Raw genomic sequence first — 18,533 nt, 5'->3', positions numbered from 1 at the left:
GCAAGTATGGTCCAGAATCAGCCTCTGGTTGCGACTCCCCTACATCCTAGGTGCAGGATTACAACAATGGATCATAACAAACACCAAGGAAGGAGTCACAAAGCTCAAATACTAAAGACGATTTATGTCTATAGACACTCTTTGAATTGAAAGAAACACAAGAGTATTTGAGAAAGTGGAGATTACCAAAATTGTGCGTACTCTTCATTTTCGATGCCGCACTACACTAAAATTGTGCTTAATCTTTGTACACTTTATTTGCATGGATGCTGATTTTGTTATAGAATACCAAAGTTAAGGGGACAAAGACAGTGTAGTCTTAGAATGAGTATTAGGACAAAGCAGATTGTGTTGATCTGTTGAAGCTTATAATTCTACTTGTTTAGTGATTAATGAAATTTTTTTCTAATTACCAAAAAAAAAAAAAGATATTCTCATTGTATATCTCATTTCGACTATTTATTTGGTATGTCATAACAAGAATTTTTGTTGTGGACATTAATATTCCTCTTGAAAAGCGATATACAATTGTCAATGGAAGAAAATAATTTATTTCACCTCGAAGGATCTTTGGTGTTTGCAAAATTTTGGTACTCCAGGCTCTCACGTAATGGCTACTCTAAATGTGAAAAGAAGTACTAATTTTTTTTTTATATATATATATACATAAACTTCTAATGGTGAAAAAATATTCTCCAGAAAGATTAATTTGTAACAGTAACCAAACAAAAAATGAACTATCCTCGCTTGAATATAGGATGTATACATGCAACTTACAATAACAATAACAAGAAAGTAGATAGTACCGGGAGCTTTACAAACTCAGAAGGGAAAAAAATAAGGAAAAATTACACGAATAAGCAAGCATATACTAGTTAATTAGTTAACATAGCTATGATTAGCTAATTTATAATTCGTAACTAGCATTTAGCGTTAGCTACGGTTCGAATTTATATAATTTACACGTTTCTATAATTTGAAATTTATAGAACTTTTGTATAATATAATTTTGTATAATATAATTTGTATAATGTATCAAGTTCAGATGTTTGTATTTGTATAAATTCATTATTTCGAGTTTATATAAAAATAGCTTAATTATTCGCGAATTATATAAACCCGCAAATTATACAAACGAGGTAGCTTCAACTATAGTTACAACCCGTAAATATGCAAACTATAGCTAACAAGCCTGATTAGATTTATTACAAGTATAACTTATATAAATCCCACAGTGTAAGGAGCAAATTACATTTTGTCCCTATCCTTTTTCAATTTACAAAAATCCCTTCAAATTTGCCACATCGGATGCATAGGAACCATCCGGATACATTAATTATAATACATTAGAGAGTTTGGCTTTTACGTTTAAAAAAGGAAATTAAATGTCAGTTCTATAAATCACGCAAAACAAATTGATATCAATCTCTCCCAAAACTTTAGGAATTTCAAACAATTCAAATTTTAAATTTTCTTCTACTCAATCTATCCCAAATCATAACAAATTTTCTTCTTCATCTTCTTCTTCATCCATTTTTTTCTTTTCAATTTTCCTAAATTCTCTTCTCCCAATTTATCCCCAAAGATGGAATTTTTTTGATCACATACTTCATATATACCTTGCATTAACGAAACTTGTACTGAAATTTGCAACAGTTATGTATCAAGTATAGAACCATACAAATGATACATATAATTTTATGATTCATAGACCTAGAGTTATGTATCAAGAATAACCCTAGGTTTGTGAATGATACTAGATGAATGTATCCGATACTAAATTGTACTTAAATTTACAGCAATTATGTATCAGTTACAGAACCATAAATATGATACATATAATTTTATAATTCACGAACTTAGGGTTCTGTATCAAAAATAACCCTAGGTTTGTGAATGATACTAGATGAATGCATCTGTTACAAACTTTTACTTATATTTGAAGCAATTATGTATCAAATATAGAATCATACAAATGATACATTTAATTTTATGATTGACAGACTTAGGATTATGTATTAATTCTATGTTTGTGAATGATGCTAGTTGAATGTATCTGGTACTAACTTGTACTTAATTTTGCATCATTTATGTATCTAGTACAGAACCATACACATGATACATAGAATTTCATAATCGACAGACTTAGGGTTAAGTTTGTGAATGATACTAGTTGAATGTATCTAGTGCCAAATTTTACTTAAATTTGAAGAAGTATGTATCTAGTACGTAACCATACACATGATACATGAAAATTTATGATTCAAAAATTAGGATTATGTATCAAAAATAATATGTGAATACATAGAAAATTCTGATACATGAAAAATAATACATGTAATAATGAAATTGAAATCTACTGACCCACTTTTCAAAAAAATAAGGTTATGTATCCGAAAATTTAATGAAAACATGATACATACATTTAGTTTCATGATACATTAGATTAAGACTGAAATTAAATAGATACATAATAAAACTGAACCTTTGATAGCTTTGGACGTGTAGTTATAGATTCGACTTTCTCTCTCATTTTTTAGAAACTTTTTCAGAAGCTTTTTCAACATTTGAATCCGAACTCGAACATGCATCCTTCTTACTCTTCTCCATTTGCATATTCTTTATGAATAGTGGATCATTCCTTTGTTTGGACATATTTTTATGAAACTCATAATCATCAGAATCAAAAATATTATGTACTAGATCTTGATTTTGAGAAACTGATTGGGTAAGTCAAATACTAAAGGATGGACTAGGTTCTATATGTATCAGGAAATTTTGGATGAACAAAATAGAAATTTGAAGCAAAAAATTTGAATAATAAACTACTGAAATTGAGGAAGATGATATAGATTGGCCAGAGAGAGAATTGATTTAAAATTCAAATTACTTGTAATCAACTGCTAAATTGTGGGAGTGAAAATAGGAAGAAATTTTAGGAGTGGGAAGGAGAGAGGGAAACGTGGAAAAGAAGGAGAGAGAATGGATGTATCCGGTGGAATGAGTTTTGGGTGTAAAATAAGAAAGTTTTAAAATATTTTAAAATGATAGAAAATAATAAAAAAAATATAATAAATAAAATAGTGTATATAGATAATTTTTGGTTATTTGCATAATTTCCACAAAAAATAACAAATTAGTTTACAACATGGCAAATTCTTGATCTCACAATGAAAGAAAGTTAATTCACAAAATGAGAGTTATTCTTGATCTCACCCTTCAGCCCCAAGCGGACATCCAAAGTACTCAATATACGCTATTGCACATGCAAATTTAAATTCTTACCCCACAAGAGGGTAAAGCGATTTCACCTCAAATATTTTAATTTTTGATTATTAAAAGTCGAAGAAATCTCAATCATTTATATTATATCTCAAGGTGGTAAAAAAAAATGGCTAAAGTTATAATATAATGGATCAAAACATGAAGTCCACTATTTAACAACATTTATTATAATGAAAAGTGGAAAAAACTTCTACAATATTATTACAAAGAATATGACAAGAATACTTGATTTTAAAAAATGAAGCAATCAAAGTATTTTGTTTTCTAAAAAGTGTAATTGAACTGTGGCATTTAAATAATTTTTTTGTTCATGGTGCAAATGTTATTGTTGCTTTTTTATGGGGTATTTTTGTCTATTTATTATGAAATCATCTACTAAATATAATATTAAAAAAAAGGGGAGGAAGGAAAACAGAAGAAAAAACTTTACCTACACGATTGAAATATCATAGCTTTAAAACTGAGAGAATAATGACGTTTGCATTGACGATATACTCCCTCGTCCCATATTGTTAGTCACCGTATTAAAAATATACATTTAAATTATTTATTCACTTATTAAATCAATATAATTTTTTTTTTTAATTTTACCCCTACAATTAATACTCTAAATCTTTGGAAGCCTAAACAAATGGGAAAAAAAATTATTTTTCAATAGTTAATTAATTATTTTGTATCTATTTCTCAATATCTCTTCGTTCCATATTAGACGGACACTTGCTATTTTACATAGTAATTAAAAAAAATCTCAAAAATCATTAACAAACTGATCAATTTTATTATTTATTATCGAGGAAATGACCATAGATAAGATAGAGTGGATGACGCGTATTAGGATAGAAAGTTAGTAGGAGTGAGAGATTAGTGAAGGAGCAACATATTTTGTTGTGTATCATGTCTCTATTATCACACTATTTTACTATTAGTAATGTTTCTTATTAATTGTTATGCTATCTTCGTTGTTTCTTCTTCTTTTATTTGGGTTTGAGACACTTGAATCGACGGTCTTTCGGAAATAGACTCTCTACCTCTTCTAGGAAGTGGTAAGATCTGCGTACACTCTACTCTCTCCAGACCCCACTTAGTGAAATTTCACTGAATATGTTATTATTGTTGTTGTTCATATCATGCACATAAAAATAAGTTAGATAAAATATACATAGAGTATAGGATTAACATCTGGTATTGAAAATTGTTCACATTCAAAAAGTCATATTAATTACAGGATAAAATTAAAAAAAATTAGTTTGATCTTATTTATAAGTGATCAAGTAATATAATATAATTATTTTTATTAAGATACTCATTTAATATGTAACGGGGGAAATAATATCTATTCATATCCACTATGTTATTAAGTACATTTTTCATATATTATTTTAATGTCCATGAAGAGTAAAATTAATAAAATTCTTCATCTAATTTATAATTTTTTTAAATATCAAATAAATAAATAATCAATAATCTCCATTTGTTTATCCTCGAAATCATCGTTGACTTAACTTCGAAGAAAACTGCCACGATGCCTTCAAAAAAATTAAAAGAAGTGCTGCCACTGTAATTTACAGATACAGAGTTTTGTACAATTAAAGAGATGGTCCATCTGCTCACCAAATTATTGACAACATTTCTACATTTGATTTATTACTTCCGTCGTGTAATAACTGTCTCGTTATATTATAATAACAAAATATTTTTAGCTTTTTATTTTCATTTCTTTCAATTATTTTATTTTATAAAATCATCTCCTTAATACATAAATTATACTCTCAATTAATATTAGTAATGTTCATAACTCTTAACATTTCATGTTCATAACCCACAAATAATTTAATATACAAATTAATGACTCCTTAAAATCACACTTATAAAAATCTATTTTGAGATGTATATGATGATTATTTTATTTTCATTTCTCTTTATGCTTCATCTTTTGTCTTTTTGGTTGGTCATTTTTTTGTCTTTTTTGATTTGATTTTGCAGGAGAGAGATCTATAATGAAGATTGTTAGACATTCTTGCATAGTTCAATTTTATGAGGTAAAATGATTTGATATGTCTAATATAATTATCCTCTTTTCTCTATTGCAATTAAACATTTAGTATTATTATTTTTGGATTCTTGATGGTATGAGTCATGAATTTTTTAAAAGAAAATGATTTGATTTTTTCTCTTTACTTCTTTTTGTAGCGCGTCTAGAGATATTTTTCTTATTTCTACTTCTTTTTGTAGTTTCTAATGATTTTGATTATTTTTGTTCTTTCTTTTTCTTTGTAGTTTTTGGTCAATTGAATTATATTATGGTAATAACATGGTCCTCATTTCCTTTTAAACTCATAATTAGACATTTTAAAAGTTTTTATTTGATTAATTTTTATTTTTATGTTTTTTTTATTGTTGTTGATTAATTTTTATGTTTTTTCAAGCCAGGAATTTTTTTGAAATAAAAATAGAAAAGGAAGTCAACATATACATGCATGTATGCTATTCAAGAAAGTATGTATATATAATTTTGTAGCTATATGGATCAACTTTTAATAATTATAATGATAGAACATGAGAATGTAAAGTTCTCAAGTTTTTGAGATTTTCAGAAATCATTACTACAATTTGTTGGGTCTGAACTCGAAATGCAAAAGTATTCGATTAGGATAAAAATAATTAAGTAAAGTTGTTTGTTTCTCTCAATCTACTTTTTTTTACCAACATAGGAATTATCTAGATAAATGAAAAAGTGACGTGACACGTCTCATTGTCCAAAAATTCTATTTATTTTTTTTCTCATTTTTTGACAATTTTTTCTATTTACTTATTTCTTATTATTGTATAAAAATGAATATGTCAATTACTACTTCTTCATTTATTCATATTCTTGAATAAAATTTTTAATTGTCTTTATTTTCGTTACTTTCATGACTTTTAATGATCATAACTCCTAAATTATGTTAATAGTCATGTTCATAATATCATTCAATATTTCATATTGTCCTATAAATAGAGGCATTATAAAATTTTGTTATAAAAATATGATTAAATTTACATGTATAGTAAAGTAAGAGATTAAATAAGGGGTCTTTCAAGAAGTATAATAAAATACAAATTATGAGAATATGATCATTTGATCCTGCATTAAAAAATGTGGTCATTTGATCCTACAGTAAAAAATGTGCTCTATAAAATTTAAATAAAAAATAATTACTTTAAATCTCTTATTTATTGAGAAAAACTTAAAAATTCATTATTTAATTTTCTTAATAACAATTTTATGTTAAAAGTGTTAAAATAAAGGCTATATATATAAAATTAATTTCTTTCTAAAAATATAAATGGGGTGTGAATAAAGATAACAAAAAGTCATATCTTTTTTATTTTTCTTTCCACCATAAAAAATGTGAATGTATGATTAATGTATATTTAATTTATTATTATTAAAAGCAAAAAACGTTTCTTTTAATTTTTTTTCAAATCAAAGAAAGAGTTATCTTTTGGTGAGTTATTACTCCAATTTATTTATAATAATTATCATGCTAATATTGTAATAATAAGAATATATATATATATATATATATATATATATATATATATATATATATATATATATATATATAAAGAGAGAGAAAAATATCCAACTTTTGATACTTTTTCTACATTTCTTTGTCACTTCCTGATAATTTCTATACGATTGAAGTAGGTAAGTATCACACCAAGTCATTAAATAATATCATGACTTATCTTTTACATCTCATTTTACGTTATGTGTTTAATTTTTTTAATTTTTTACTGTAAAAGTATAATTTCGATGGTAATATTTCATGATCTCAACTTAATTATCTCTTTTCGCAATGCTTTATATGCGACAGAAATATGCATTAAATGAGCGCGATACGAGCATCAAATATTGAAAAAAATAATTTAAAAAGTCTCTCTAATTTTTTAATTTCTTGCATAACTATGCTGGTACGAGCATTGAATATCCAAAAAAATATCTTGATTTATTTATTTTTATTATGGAGTCATTTATACAAAAAGTAATTTATGATCAAGTAGATTTAATAGTTTTGGTTGAACCAATAATATTGCTATAAGAATCATCATTAAATTTAGTCTGAGACTATGATAATTAAATTGTCAATTAATTGAAACTTTTCATTTTATCCTTTATATTTTTGTTTTATTCATCAATAATTTTAAATTGAAAATGAATCATGTAATTTTTTTTAACAATTCTTCTGAATAGATAATATCAAAATCATAACCTAATTTGTATTTCTCTCTTTTATTACATTATTTATTAAAATATTTATCAAATAATGTCATTACTTATTTAAAAATATATTCTCTTTACTTATAACCGCGCAAACCACGACTAAATACACTAGTGTAGGAATTAAGAAAAATGAGATGCATGCAAATCATATTTTTAATAATAATATTTTATCCATCACAATTTATATTATAAAGCTTGATTGGACATAACATTCAAGGAAAAAAAATTACTATTTAAAAATTTGTGATTTAAAATAAATCATAAATTATTTTATTAAGAAAAAAATAGATATTTTAAAATTATATTATTACTAAATATAAAAATATGTAAAAGAAATATTAGAATTGATCAAAAATATGTCTTATAAATTGAAACAAATGTAATATTATAAAATAGAAAATTGATAAGCTAGAATCATGCAAAGTAAGACTACGTACAATAGACCCTTGTGGTCGAATTCTTTCTCGGATCCTGCGCATATCGAAAACTTAAGTGTACCGAGATGCCCTTTTAGCTATTTCTTAAGCTCAAATACTCTCGTATTTAGGATGGTGTACTCATGTCCTTTAAATTAAACACTCGCCATCAAGAGATTACATTCTTGAACGCTTGAACCTAGCTAGCTTCAACAATGGCGGAAACTTCAATAAGAGAAATAATTCCTCATTTAGCTCTTCTACCAACTCCCGGTATGGGTCACTTAATCCCTCTCCTCCAATTCGCCAATAAACTCACCAACGACCATCGCTTCTCCGTCACTCTCATCCTCCCTACTGACGATGGAGTACCCATTTCCGAATCTCAAAACCAATTCCTCAAAACCTTCTCTTCTTCCGGTACACTAAATTACCTCATTCTCCCTCCCGTCAACTTCGACGATTTACCTAAAAATGTTAAAATCGAAACCCGAATATCCCTTACGATCACCCGTTCTCTCCCTTATTTTCGCCAAGTTTTTAAAAAATTAATTGAAACATCGAAAGTTGTTGCTTTAATTGTTGATCTTTTTGGTACCGATGCATTTGAAGTGGCTAATGAATTTAATATCCCGTTTTATATTTTTTATCCAACTACTACTATGTGTTTATCTTTTTGCCTTTATTTGCCTATACTTGATGCTGCTACTTCTGGGTCTTGTGAGTATAGGGATTTGAAGGAACGGGTTCGGATTCCGGGTTGTAATTCTATTGAACCGGAGGAACTTTTGGATCCGGTTCAGGAGAGGGGAAATGATGCTTATAGATGGGTTCTTCATCATTGTAAGAGGTATAAAATGGCGGAAGGAATAATAGTCAATAGTTTTGAGGATTTGGAACCAGGAGCCATTAAAGCTTTGCATGAGGAAGAACCAGGTAAATTTAAACCATTAGATTCTTAATATTGGTAGGAGTCAGGTCTGCGTACACTTTACCCTCCCCAGACCCGTGGGATTTCACTGGGTTGTTGTTGTAGATTCTTAATATTTCATTTTACTCAACTCTTATATTACCAACCGGAGTCGTGATAGAGTGACAAGTACTCATTTATTTTTAATCAAAAGTCTGTGGTTCAAGTTTCATTGGTATGAAGTCACCTTTGTTAGAGATCGTTTTACTTTATGTCTTGATTTTTCGATGCAAATTCGAATTTAATTAAGCTATAATATGAGCACAGGACACTATGTGAATAACCAAAAAAAAAAAAACTCTTATATCAAAAATAGATCTGTCATTTTATTTATCCACTTTAACAAATTAAGAGAGTTTATTAGTACCTTTTTTTCAGTATTATCTTTAGTATTAAATAACTATGTAAAGTAATAGTACTAGTCAAATTTAAAGTTTCAAAACATAATTAATAAGATTGGTTTGAATACTCTCTTCGTTCACTTTTACTTGTCACATTTGGACTTGACACACATATTAATGAGCCAAACTTTTAACGGATAGCATAGAAAAGCTTTTTTTCAAAGTTCGATGGCATATTTAAGTTTTTTTCCTTAAGCAAATAATGATTGACATAACTATTTTATCACACTACCTCATTTTTTGATGTTTAATATTAAGTTTTGGAGAAAATTTGAAGAATTTATAATTAAAGGTAACGGTTAAACATGATTATTTTTTTTGCCTTTTATTAATATATTAAAAATGACATGTAAAAGTGAAATCTATTTTTGGAATATGAACAAGTAAGAGTGATTATAGGAGAATAAAATATACTTTTAATTAAAGTTTTCTTAAAGATGTGTCACGTCAATAAGAGTCAAGTAATATGAAATTGGGGGAGTATTTGTCACATTTCGATTATGAAAATCAAATTATATGAATTTTTATTAATATTTTAAGATGTTTTTTTTATTATATTAATATAAGAAGAATTTTGCAACTTAGTCTACTTTTACTATACCTTTTGAATATTTTAATTTTAATTTTAAAATATATTAATTAGTTAAATTGACTCTACAGAAGTAAAAAGTGACTACTTTTTTGAGACGAAGGGAGTATTCATTATACTTTTGGAATTGAATTTATTGGTTCATATTATATACCATAGTACTTTTAGGTTTTATATTTAGTTCAAGCAAATCATTCTTTTTACAAATTATGTGTTCAAAGTAATATTTGTCAATTTTTTAATGTTCTTTTATACACAAGTACTTATATAATTGAAATTCTAATTATTTTTACACACACATAGTACTATACTCTATGTTTATATACGTTGATCAAAATTGAACCCATTGATAATATGTTATGTATGCGTCTGCACCGCAGGTAAGCCTCCGATTTACGCAGTTGGACCGCTTATACATACGGATGAGAGCAGTATTGCTGAGGGAATGGAGTGTTTGACATGGCTAGATGAGCAACCATGTAACTCAGTCTTGTACATTTCCTTTGGTAGTGGTGGAACACTCTCACATGAACAACTAATTGAACTTGCAATGGGATTAGAAATGAGTAAGCAAAGATTTTTATGGGTTATTAGATGTCCAAATGACACAATTTCTAATGCAACTTACTTCAATCTCCACATTCCAAGTAATAATAATAATAACCCTCTTGATTTTTTGCCACAAGGGTTTTTAGAAAGGACAAAAGAGCAAGGTTTGATGGTACCTAATTGGGCCCCACAAATACGAATACTTAGTCATGGGTCGACAGGTGGATTCTTGACTCACTGTGGATGGAACTCGGCTCTAGAGAGTGTGGTACATGGGGTCCCGCTTATTGCTTGGCCATTATACGCGGAACAAAGAATGAACGCGGTAATGTTAACCGATGATCTTAAAGTTGCGTTGAGGCCGAAATTTAGTGAGAGTGGCTTGGTGATGAGAAAGGAAATTGCTGAAATTGTGAAAGGATTGATGGAAGGTGAAGATACAAAAGGGGTACACAGCAGAATGAGAGATTTAAAAGATGCAGCAGCCAAAGTAGTTGGTGAAGATGGCTCTTCCTCAAAGGCACTGGCTGAATTGGCTTCCAAAATGAGCAAAGTCTTATGAAATTAATTACCTCTCCTGATTTCCTTTTATTTTATGTTAACAATTTTGTATGGTTGTTCGTTACTTATCATTTCGTAGAATATCGTACAATATTATATTATGTTGTATTATATTATTTTGATGAATATCATATTTGTGTTGGAAAATATGCACATTAAAAGTATTTCAAAAGCATGTTAATAAAAAACACATACAATTTATGTAGAACATGCTTTAACTTGAGAAATATACCTCTAGAAGCGTGAATGAATATCTTCTTGGAGGTCAAACTCCAATCTTCTGCAGTAATTTCAGCTCAATGGTCAAACTCTTTCTATACTTGAATTGGAAAGTACTATTGGAAAACTTGTATCTTTTTAAGATTAAAAATAGAAACCCCCCCCCCCCTCTCTATATATATGAGGGAGAGATTTTTCCTTGCTCAAAACCTTAAAAAAAATGGGTTTCTTTCTCTTTCTGCCAAAATATAAATTTTAAGCTCTAATTAAATATGGGCACAACAAGAATCATAAAATTAATTATTGAGGCTTTCTATTATAAAAATAATCCAAAATTTTTACTGAAATCATTTTTAAAATAATAAATTACAAAACATTGCAATCCTTCAGTTGTTTTGAGATTCCCATACCGAGACGTGGATTAAATCAAGTAACTTATTATTTGACCAATATATATTATTATCATCCAATCTATCAAATATGCTAATTTATCTTAGGATCTCAACTTTTAATAAAAATAAAATAATAGTTAATATATACAACTTACAGTAGTTATATCATAATTGAGAATATAAGTATGTTTAACAATTTTAAGAATATATTTTTATTAGTCCGTCTAAAATATTTATTTCTACTCAATCTTATTCAATATTTACAAAATTCACTAACACAAGAAGTTGGAACAACATCATTTTTCAATTAGTAAATTAGGTGAGGTCAAAAAGTGAATTAGACCAATTCTCTGACTAAATTTTGAGAAAAGAATATTTATAAATGAAGTTTCAACAGAAATGAGACTCTTGTCAAGTTATATATCAAATATGATGATAACTCAACCTATGTAATTGAAGATTTCATTAAAAATAGGTTCATATGAGTAATAACAAGTCATTGTTTGATCTTGTGCTCTATAAAATGTATCCCTTCTTTGATCTATTATATTGTGCATATAGTGCAAATCTTCAATAAAAGTGTGGTTGAGTTATAAACTCTTAATCATTTATCATATCCTATATAGATATTGCATTGCTTTGCAGAACACACTTAATGAATGAATATATATGAATGTGGAGGGTTGCTACTTCTATAAAATTCTGATAAATTTCTAGAGCATTCATAAATATCACGCATGACCTCTTAGTACAAACCTTGATAACGATAAAAATTATACAAATATAATATAATAGATTTTTTTTACAAAGGTTTGAGGCTTGGAGCCTCTTTTATTTCCAAATCAAATCTGTACATAGGCTGGCCCAGAAAAAGATCTAACCCATTAAAGGAAATAAAACAAAACAAAACTAAAAGAACAGCTGATAAATAAAATAAAAGTATCTAGAAGTGTGAACTACAACACTTTCCTAAAAAAGTCATCGGAGGAAGAAGAGACGTCGGCGTCGGCGTCGGCGTCCTCTAGAAGTGTGAGCCACTTTTTATAATGGTAGAAGTATATATGAACAATTTTTGTAACGGTGGGGTAAATGCAAATCATTTGTGTAACAATATGAGTATATATGAGCTACTTTCATAACGAGCAATATATCAATTTTAAATGACAAAGTTAAGAAATATATCAGGACCTTTTCTTTTCATTCAAAATATAATAGTCACTCTAATATTGATGGTTTAGAGTTATTTTCTGAATTAAAAGTGTTAAGAAAAATAGTATAAGTAGATGATAATACTCTAATCGATATCCTCAATCAAATAAAAAGATTAGATTCTTTTTCCATTGCATACATTGCTTATAGAATAATATTAACAGTTCCCTTAATAGTTGCCTCAGCTGAAAGAAGTTTTTCAAATTAAAATTGATAAAATCTTACTTAAGATCAACAATGTCTTAAGAGAGAGTAAATGAATTAGGTATACTATTAATTGAAAAAGAATTATTAGGAGAAATTAATTATAAAATAATTATTCATAACTTTGAATCTCAGAAAGCTAGAAAAATAGATTTTAAATAAAAATATGTATACAATTTTTTTTTTTTTTAAAAGTCAAAGCCTCTCATTGAAGTTTTACTTTAGGCCACGATTAGTATTGAGACGCCTCTGCCTATGGCATACCTCAAACTATGAATTTTTTTGTGATTTTCAAAATTTTCCAACAAAAGCTCACTATTGATAACCCTTTGAACTTTTTTGCCTCTACATTTGAACATTAATTGATCATGACATGTTATTGTCGCATTTTCTAGGATAGCGTTGTTTAATAAAACTTTTTTTCATATTCTGAATTTAAATTTGAAATCTCTAATTAAAAATAAAATAAATTCTATCAACGCCACCACATAGAATAGAGGCGGATCTAGGAGGGTGGGAGAGGGTTCACCTGAACTCCCTCGACAAAAAATAACAATGTATATATAATATAGATTTTTTGTATTTTCGTATATATATTAATTTTGAACCTTTTAAAAAATAAACAAAATGTAATTCAGTGGTAAAGGCCCTTTCCACTTATGATTATTTTTTTAAAAAAGAAAGTGCTGAAATACTCAATTAGGGACTTCTAATTTCAAAAACCAAACTTTTTATATCTATAAACTATGTACTACTTCCTCCCTTAGAATTGTATTTTGTCAATTTTTCACTTATTTATATTTTGATTTTCTAAATCTCATAAGTAAAAATTCTGAATTCATTGCTGATCTCGAAGAAAACAAGTTAAAGCATTAGTGAAAGGGTTGACTAGCTTGTTGACAATGAAATCACAAATAATGCCAACAATGGTGCATGTTAGGTACCCAATAAATACAAAACACAAATAAATGGACACATGACTAGCTTGTTAACATTGAAATCACAAATAATGCCAACAATGGTGCATGTTAGGTACCCAATAAATACAAAACACAAATAAATGGACACATGAATGAATGTGTGCACTTTTGCTTATTTTATAGGATCAATTACTTAAATAATATATTATATAATATTAATTATGAATTTTAGTATATATTTCATATTTATTAAAAAGAACAATATTTTTTTTATCTGAAATAGTAAAAAAAATATCTTTTTTTTCTTCTTCTCTCTCTCCTTTTTAATTTTTTTCTTTTGTTTTTTTCTTTCTTTATCTCTTTCTCTTTCTTCCTCTTTTTCTTTCTCTCTCTCCTTCTCTTTTTTCCCATGTTTTTCTCCTTTTTTATGTTAATTTTTTTCTCTCTCTTTTTTTTTCTCTTTTAAAAATAATAATTAATTATTTTAATTTAAAACTTAATTTTTTATTGGATATACAAAAATAATGTTATTATTATTTTTTAAATTATATGATTTTTTAAATATAAATACATATGTAATTCATTTTTAATACAATAAAAAAATATAAATAATAAGTGTAATACATTTTGTATTCAATATATTATATACATTTTATGCATGTTTCAATGCATGTGATGAATATATAACTAAAATATTTTTAATACAGATGTATTATAAGTATTATGTGTGAATTTCAAACATTCTAGTACTATTCAAATTAGTTTGTGTTATTAAAAATGTATTATATTTGTTGAAATAACAACAATTGAATTCATAACATTGTATAGTATTGAATTCTAATTGTAATACATTTTGAATTCAATATATTATACATATTATAGAGATGTTTCAATGCAAGTGGTGAATATATTAATACAATAATATATTCCGTTCATAAGAGAAAAAATAAAAAATAATTATAATAGATTTTGAATTCAATATTACAGGCATGTTTCAATGCATGTGGTGAATATATAACTAAAATATTTTTAATACAATAATATATTTTAGCACAATTAATAAGAGAAAAAATAAACAATAATTATAATACATTTTGAAATCAATGTATGATACATATTATTATAGGCATCTTTCAACGAATGTGGTGAATATATAATTAAAATATTTTTAATACAAATATATTATAAGTATTATATGTGAATTTTAAATATTTTGGTACTATTTAAATTAATTTTAAATTAGAATAATTAATTATTATTTTAAAAAAGGGAGAAAAAGAAAGTGAAAGAGAAAAATAGATAAAAAATAAGAGAGACGGAGCACGAGAAAGAGGAAGAAAGAGAGAGAAAAAGAGAAGAATCACGGAGAAAGAGAGAGAAAAAGAGAGAGAAGAGGGGGGGGGGGGATAATTGATGATTTTAGTTATTAATGAAGATAAATATGCTATAGATAAAAAAAAGTATCCTAAAAAGGGTAATTATTAATCTAAAAAAATTTATTTATGTAAAAATTCTTATTTTATATTGGTCTATATACACTTTATAACGAATATGATTTTAGTTTGTACGAAATTTATATTACATTAGATATAAGTTCAGTTATTAAATAGCAAAAATTAAAATAGCCCATTTAAGTGATAAAACTAAAAATCAACATATTTAAAAGGACAGAATGTGCAATTTTATGATGCAGTGCTCCTTATCAAGTCTGGTTTGTCTTGGGAGTTTTGCCTTCTTTTTTTCTTTAATTACATTATGATTTATTCAGTATTATTTTTTCTTTAATTACATTATGATTGACAAATGACAAAGTTGGCACAATTAATTGGTCCAGCGGCTACTGAAATGGGGTCAATATTCCCCGATTGCTCTAGAAGATATTTACTCCCACGTTTTTATTTTATTTGTTGTAATTTGACTGAATATAATATTTAAGAAAATAAAAATAAATTAAATTACTGATTTTAAATTAAATATGTATATAAATATTAAAATATTTTTTGAATCTTATGGTGTGAAAATACATGTAAAAATTAAAATTAAAGTTAAAAAATTATTTATTAAATATAAAAAGTGACATCTTTTTTGAAATAGACAAAAAAATAAAAGTACACACATATATTGAAAAAGAGGAAAGTACTATCTATTAAACCATGTTAATGAATTGTTGAACTTAATATAGGTTATACCAAGGAGAAAATAATAAAAATCCTTTTGACGCATTGTTTTTCTTCACACACAAATTACTTTAGTTTATCGTTTGCTTAGCCTAGTGTAAGTTGTTTGTAAGACTTTCGGTAGTTGATATCAAAATTGTTGGTGAATGTCGTGACATTCGGTATTACCAACTTTCGTTATCACCAACAAGGATTGTGATGGAGCGGTAAGTATTTTTTCATTTTAAATCAGAATTTAATTGGACTCCAATATGGATACCGAACACCGGATGGAAAACAAAAAAAAACTTCCGTCATTAAGCCTACAAGTCAAATACATGTTAAAAAATGCAATTAAGTAAATGAGGATAATTCAAATAATTAATTTTAGTAATTTGCCTAATCAGTATTGCTAGATCGCGTATTAGGGTAGAAGAGTAGTAGGGGTAGAGTGTTGTCTTGCCTTGTGAAGGTTTAGTGTCTATTGTAGGACGAGTCATGCCCTTGTAGTTCTGGATATATGTTTATTGTATTTCGATTATCACATTATTTTGCTGTTATTGTTATTTATCTATTGTTGACTTTACACTACTCTTTTTTTTAATCGCTATGCTTTCTTCATTATCATCTTACAAAATTTTAAAAATTAAACTATATAAACTTCAATAGTAGTTTAAAAAGACCATTGGTAGACATATTAAATAAATACAAATTTAAAATAAATTAAAATACAGTTTTATAACTCCCCAAAAACTATCCACGTTACCACCACCCTAAACTACTTTGATAAACTGCATCTCTCAAAACACGTATTATATATAATACTTCTATCAGTAAAAAATTAACATTGTTCTGTCTGAAATACAAAAATAAATATGTCTTTACAATTTAACACAGACAGATAAAATAAACATATCTGTCACGATCTAAAATGGGCTATGATTACAAGTCAAACTTGAGGCTATGCCTTATGGCCAGTTGCAACAGCTTCTCAAAGTGAAACTTCACTGTTTCTATACAAATAACATTATGAAAGTGACCCATTATAGTTCTCAACATCTAAGGCAAAATTTCATAGTTCTCAGAAAGTATTTTTACCTGCAGGGTCGTTCTTTCTCGTGATGCCGCACAAAGTTTGTTCTCTTGCCTTAATTTCTTTTCCTAAAACTTTTATGTATTAAAAGTGACAGATACCCTTATCTTATTTTAATAAATAAAGTGGTATAGGATAATAAATAAATTATAAATTCAACCAATCAACTAAATTAATTATCTAAAGTTACCCCTCAAATAAATAACCGTAATTATCAAATAGTCCAAAATACTCATTAAAAATTTATGAATTGAGTCTTTTATGAAATAAAAAGCTCTCGAACTCAAAATGACCTAATGGGTCATTACAACAGATATCAATTTACCCACCGTTCATCCTTGAACGGTCAAAAGAAGAGCGAAGGTAGAAAATGGTACCTGACTCGACTAACAAATGTGGATATCTTCCACGCATATCAGCTTCAATCTCCCAAGTGGACTCCTCAACAGGACGATTCCTCCACTAGACCTTCACAGATGTAATCTCCCTTGACCTCAACTTGCGGACCTCCCTATCTAGAGTAGCTACAGGCTCCTCCTCATAAGACAAATTCTCATCAAGCAATACTGAATCCTATTGAATAATATAGTTTCCATCATCATGATATTTCTTTAGCATAGATACATGAAATACTGGGTGTACTTCGGACAAATCTGGAGGTAAAGACAACTCATATGCCACCTCTCCAACACCCTTAAGAACTTCAAACGGCCCAATATACCTCGGACTGAGTTTACCTCGCTTATCGAATTTCACCACACCCTTTATGGGTGAAACCTTAAACAACACTTTCTCTCCCTCCATAAACTCTATGTCCTTGACTCTTCGGTCTGCATACTCCTTCTTCTTGCTTTGAGTTGCTAGAAGCTTCTCCTAAATGAATTTCACCTTCTCTAATGATTCCCTCAAAAGATCAGTTCTCCAAGGTCTCACCTCAAATGCATCAAACCAACCAATAGAAGACCTACGTCTCCTCCCATACAATACCTCAAACGGAGACATATCAATACTCGAGTGATAACTATTATTTTACAGAAATTCTGCCAAGGGTAGGAACTGATCCCAATGACCACCAAAATCTATCATGCATGCATGAAGCATATCCTACTACACTTGAATTGTCTTCTCAGACTGCCCATCGATCTGAGGATGAAATGCAATAGTAAGATCCAATCTAGTACCTAACTCAGCATGCAAGGTCCTCCAAAAGTTAGAAGTAAATTACGTACCTCTATATGATATGATAGAAATCGGAACTTCATATAATCGAACAATCTCGCGGATATAGAGTTTGGCTAATTT

General features: G+C 27.7%; 1 protein-coding gene across 2 annotated transcripts; it reads left to right on the top strand.

Moving 5' to 3' along the window:
- Window positions 1-8,128: 8,128 nt before the first annotated feature.
- On the top strand, window positions 8,129-11,184 carry LOC129876908 (hydroquinone glucosyltransferase-like). Of its 2 annotated transcripts, XM_055952393.1 has the most exons (3): window positions 8,129-8,904; window positions 10,309-10,494; window positions 10,615-11,184. In XM_055952393.1, the coding sequence occupies exons 1-3, from the start codon at window positions 8,184-8,186 to the stop codon at window positions 11,037-11,039; spliced, it is 1,332 nt and encodes a 443-aa protein (XP_055808368.1). In that variant the 5' UTR covers window positions 8,129-8,183; the 3' UTR covers window positions 11,040-11,184. The 2 variants fall into 2 exon arrangements, with proteins under 2 accessions (XP_055808368.1, XP_055808364.1); XM_055952389.1 differs by having other exon boundaries at window positions 10,309-11,184.
- The last annotated feature ends 7,349 nt before the right edge of the window (window positions 11,185-18,533 follow it).

Source organism: Solanum dulcamara, chromosome 2, assembly GCF_947179165.1.
Source record: "Solanum dulcamara chromosome 2, daSolDulc1.2, whole genome shotgun sequence".
Classification (NCBI taxonomy): domain Eukaryota; kingdom Viridiplantae; phylum Streptophyta; class Magnoliopsida; order Solanales; family Solanaceae; genus Solanum; species Solanum dulcamara.
This window is presented reverse-complemented; position numbering and strand designations above follow the sequence as displayed.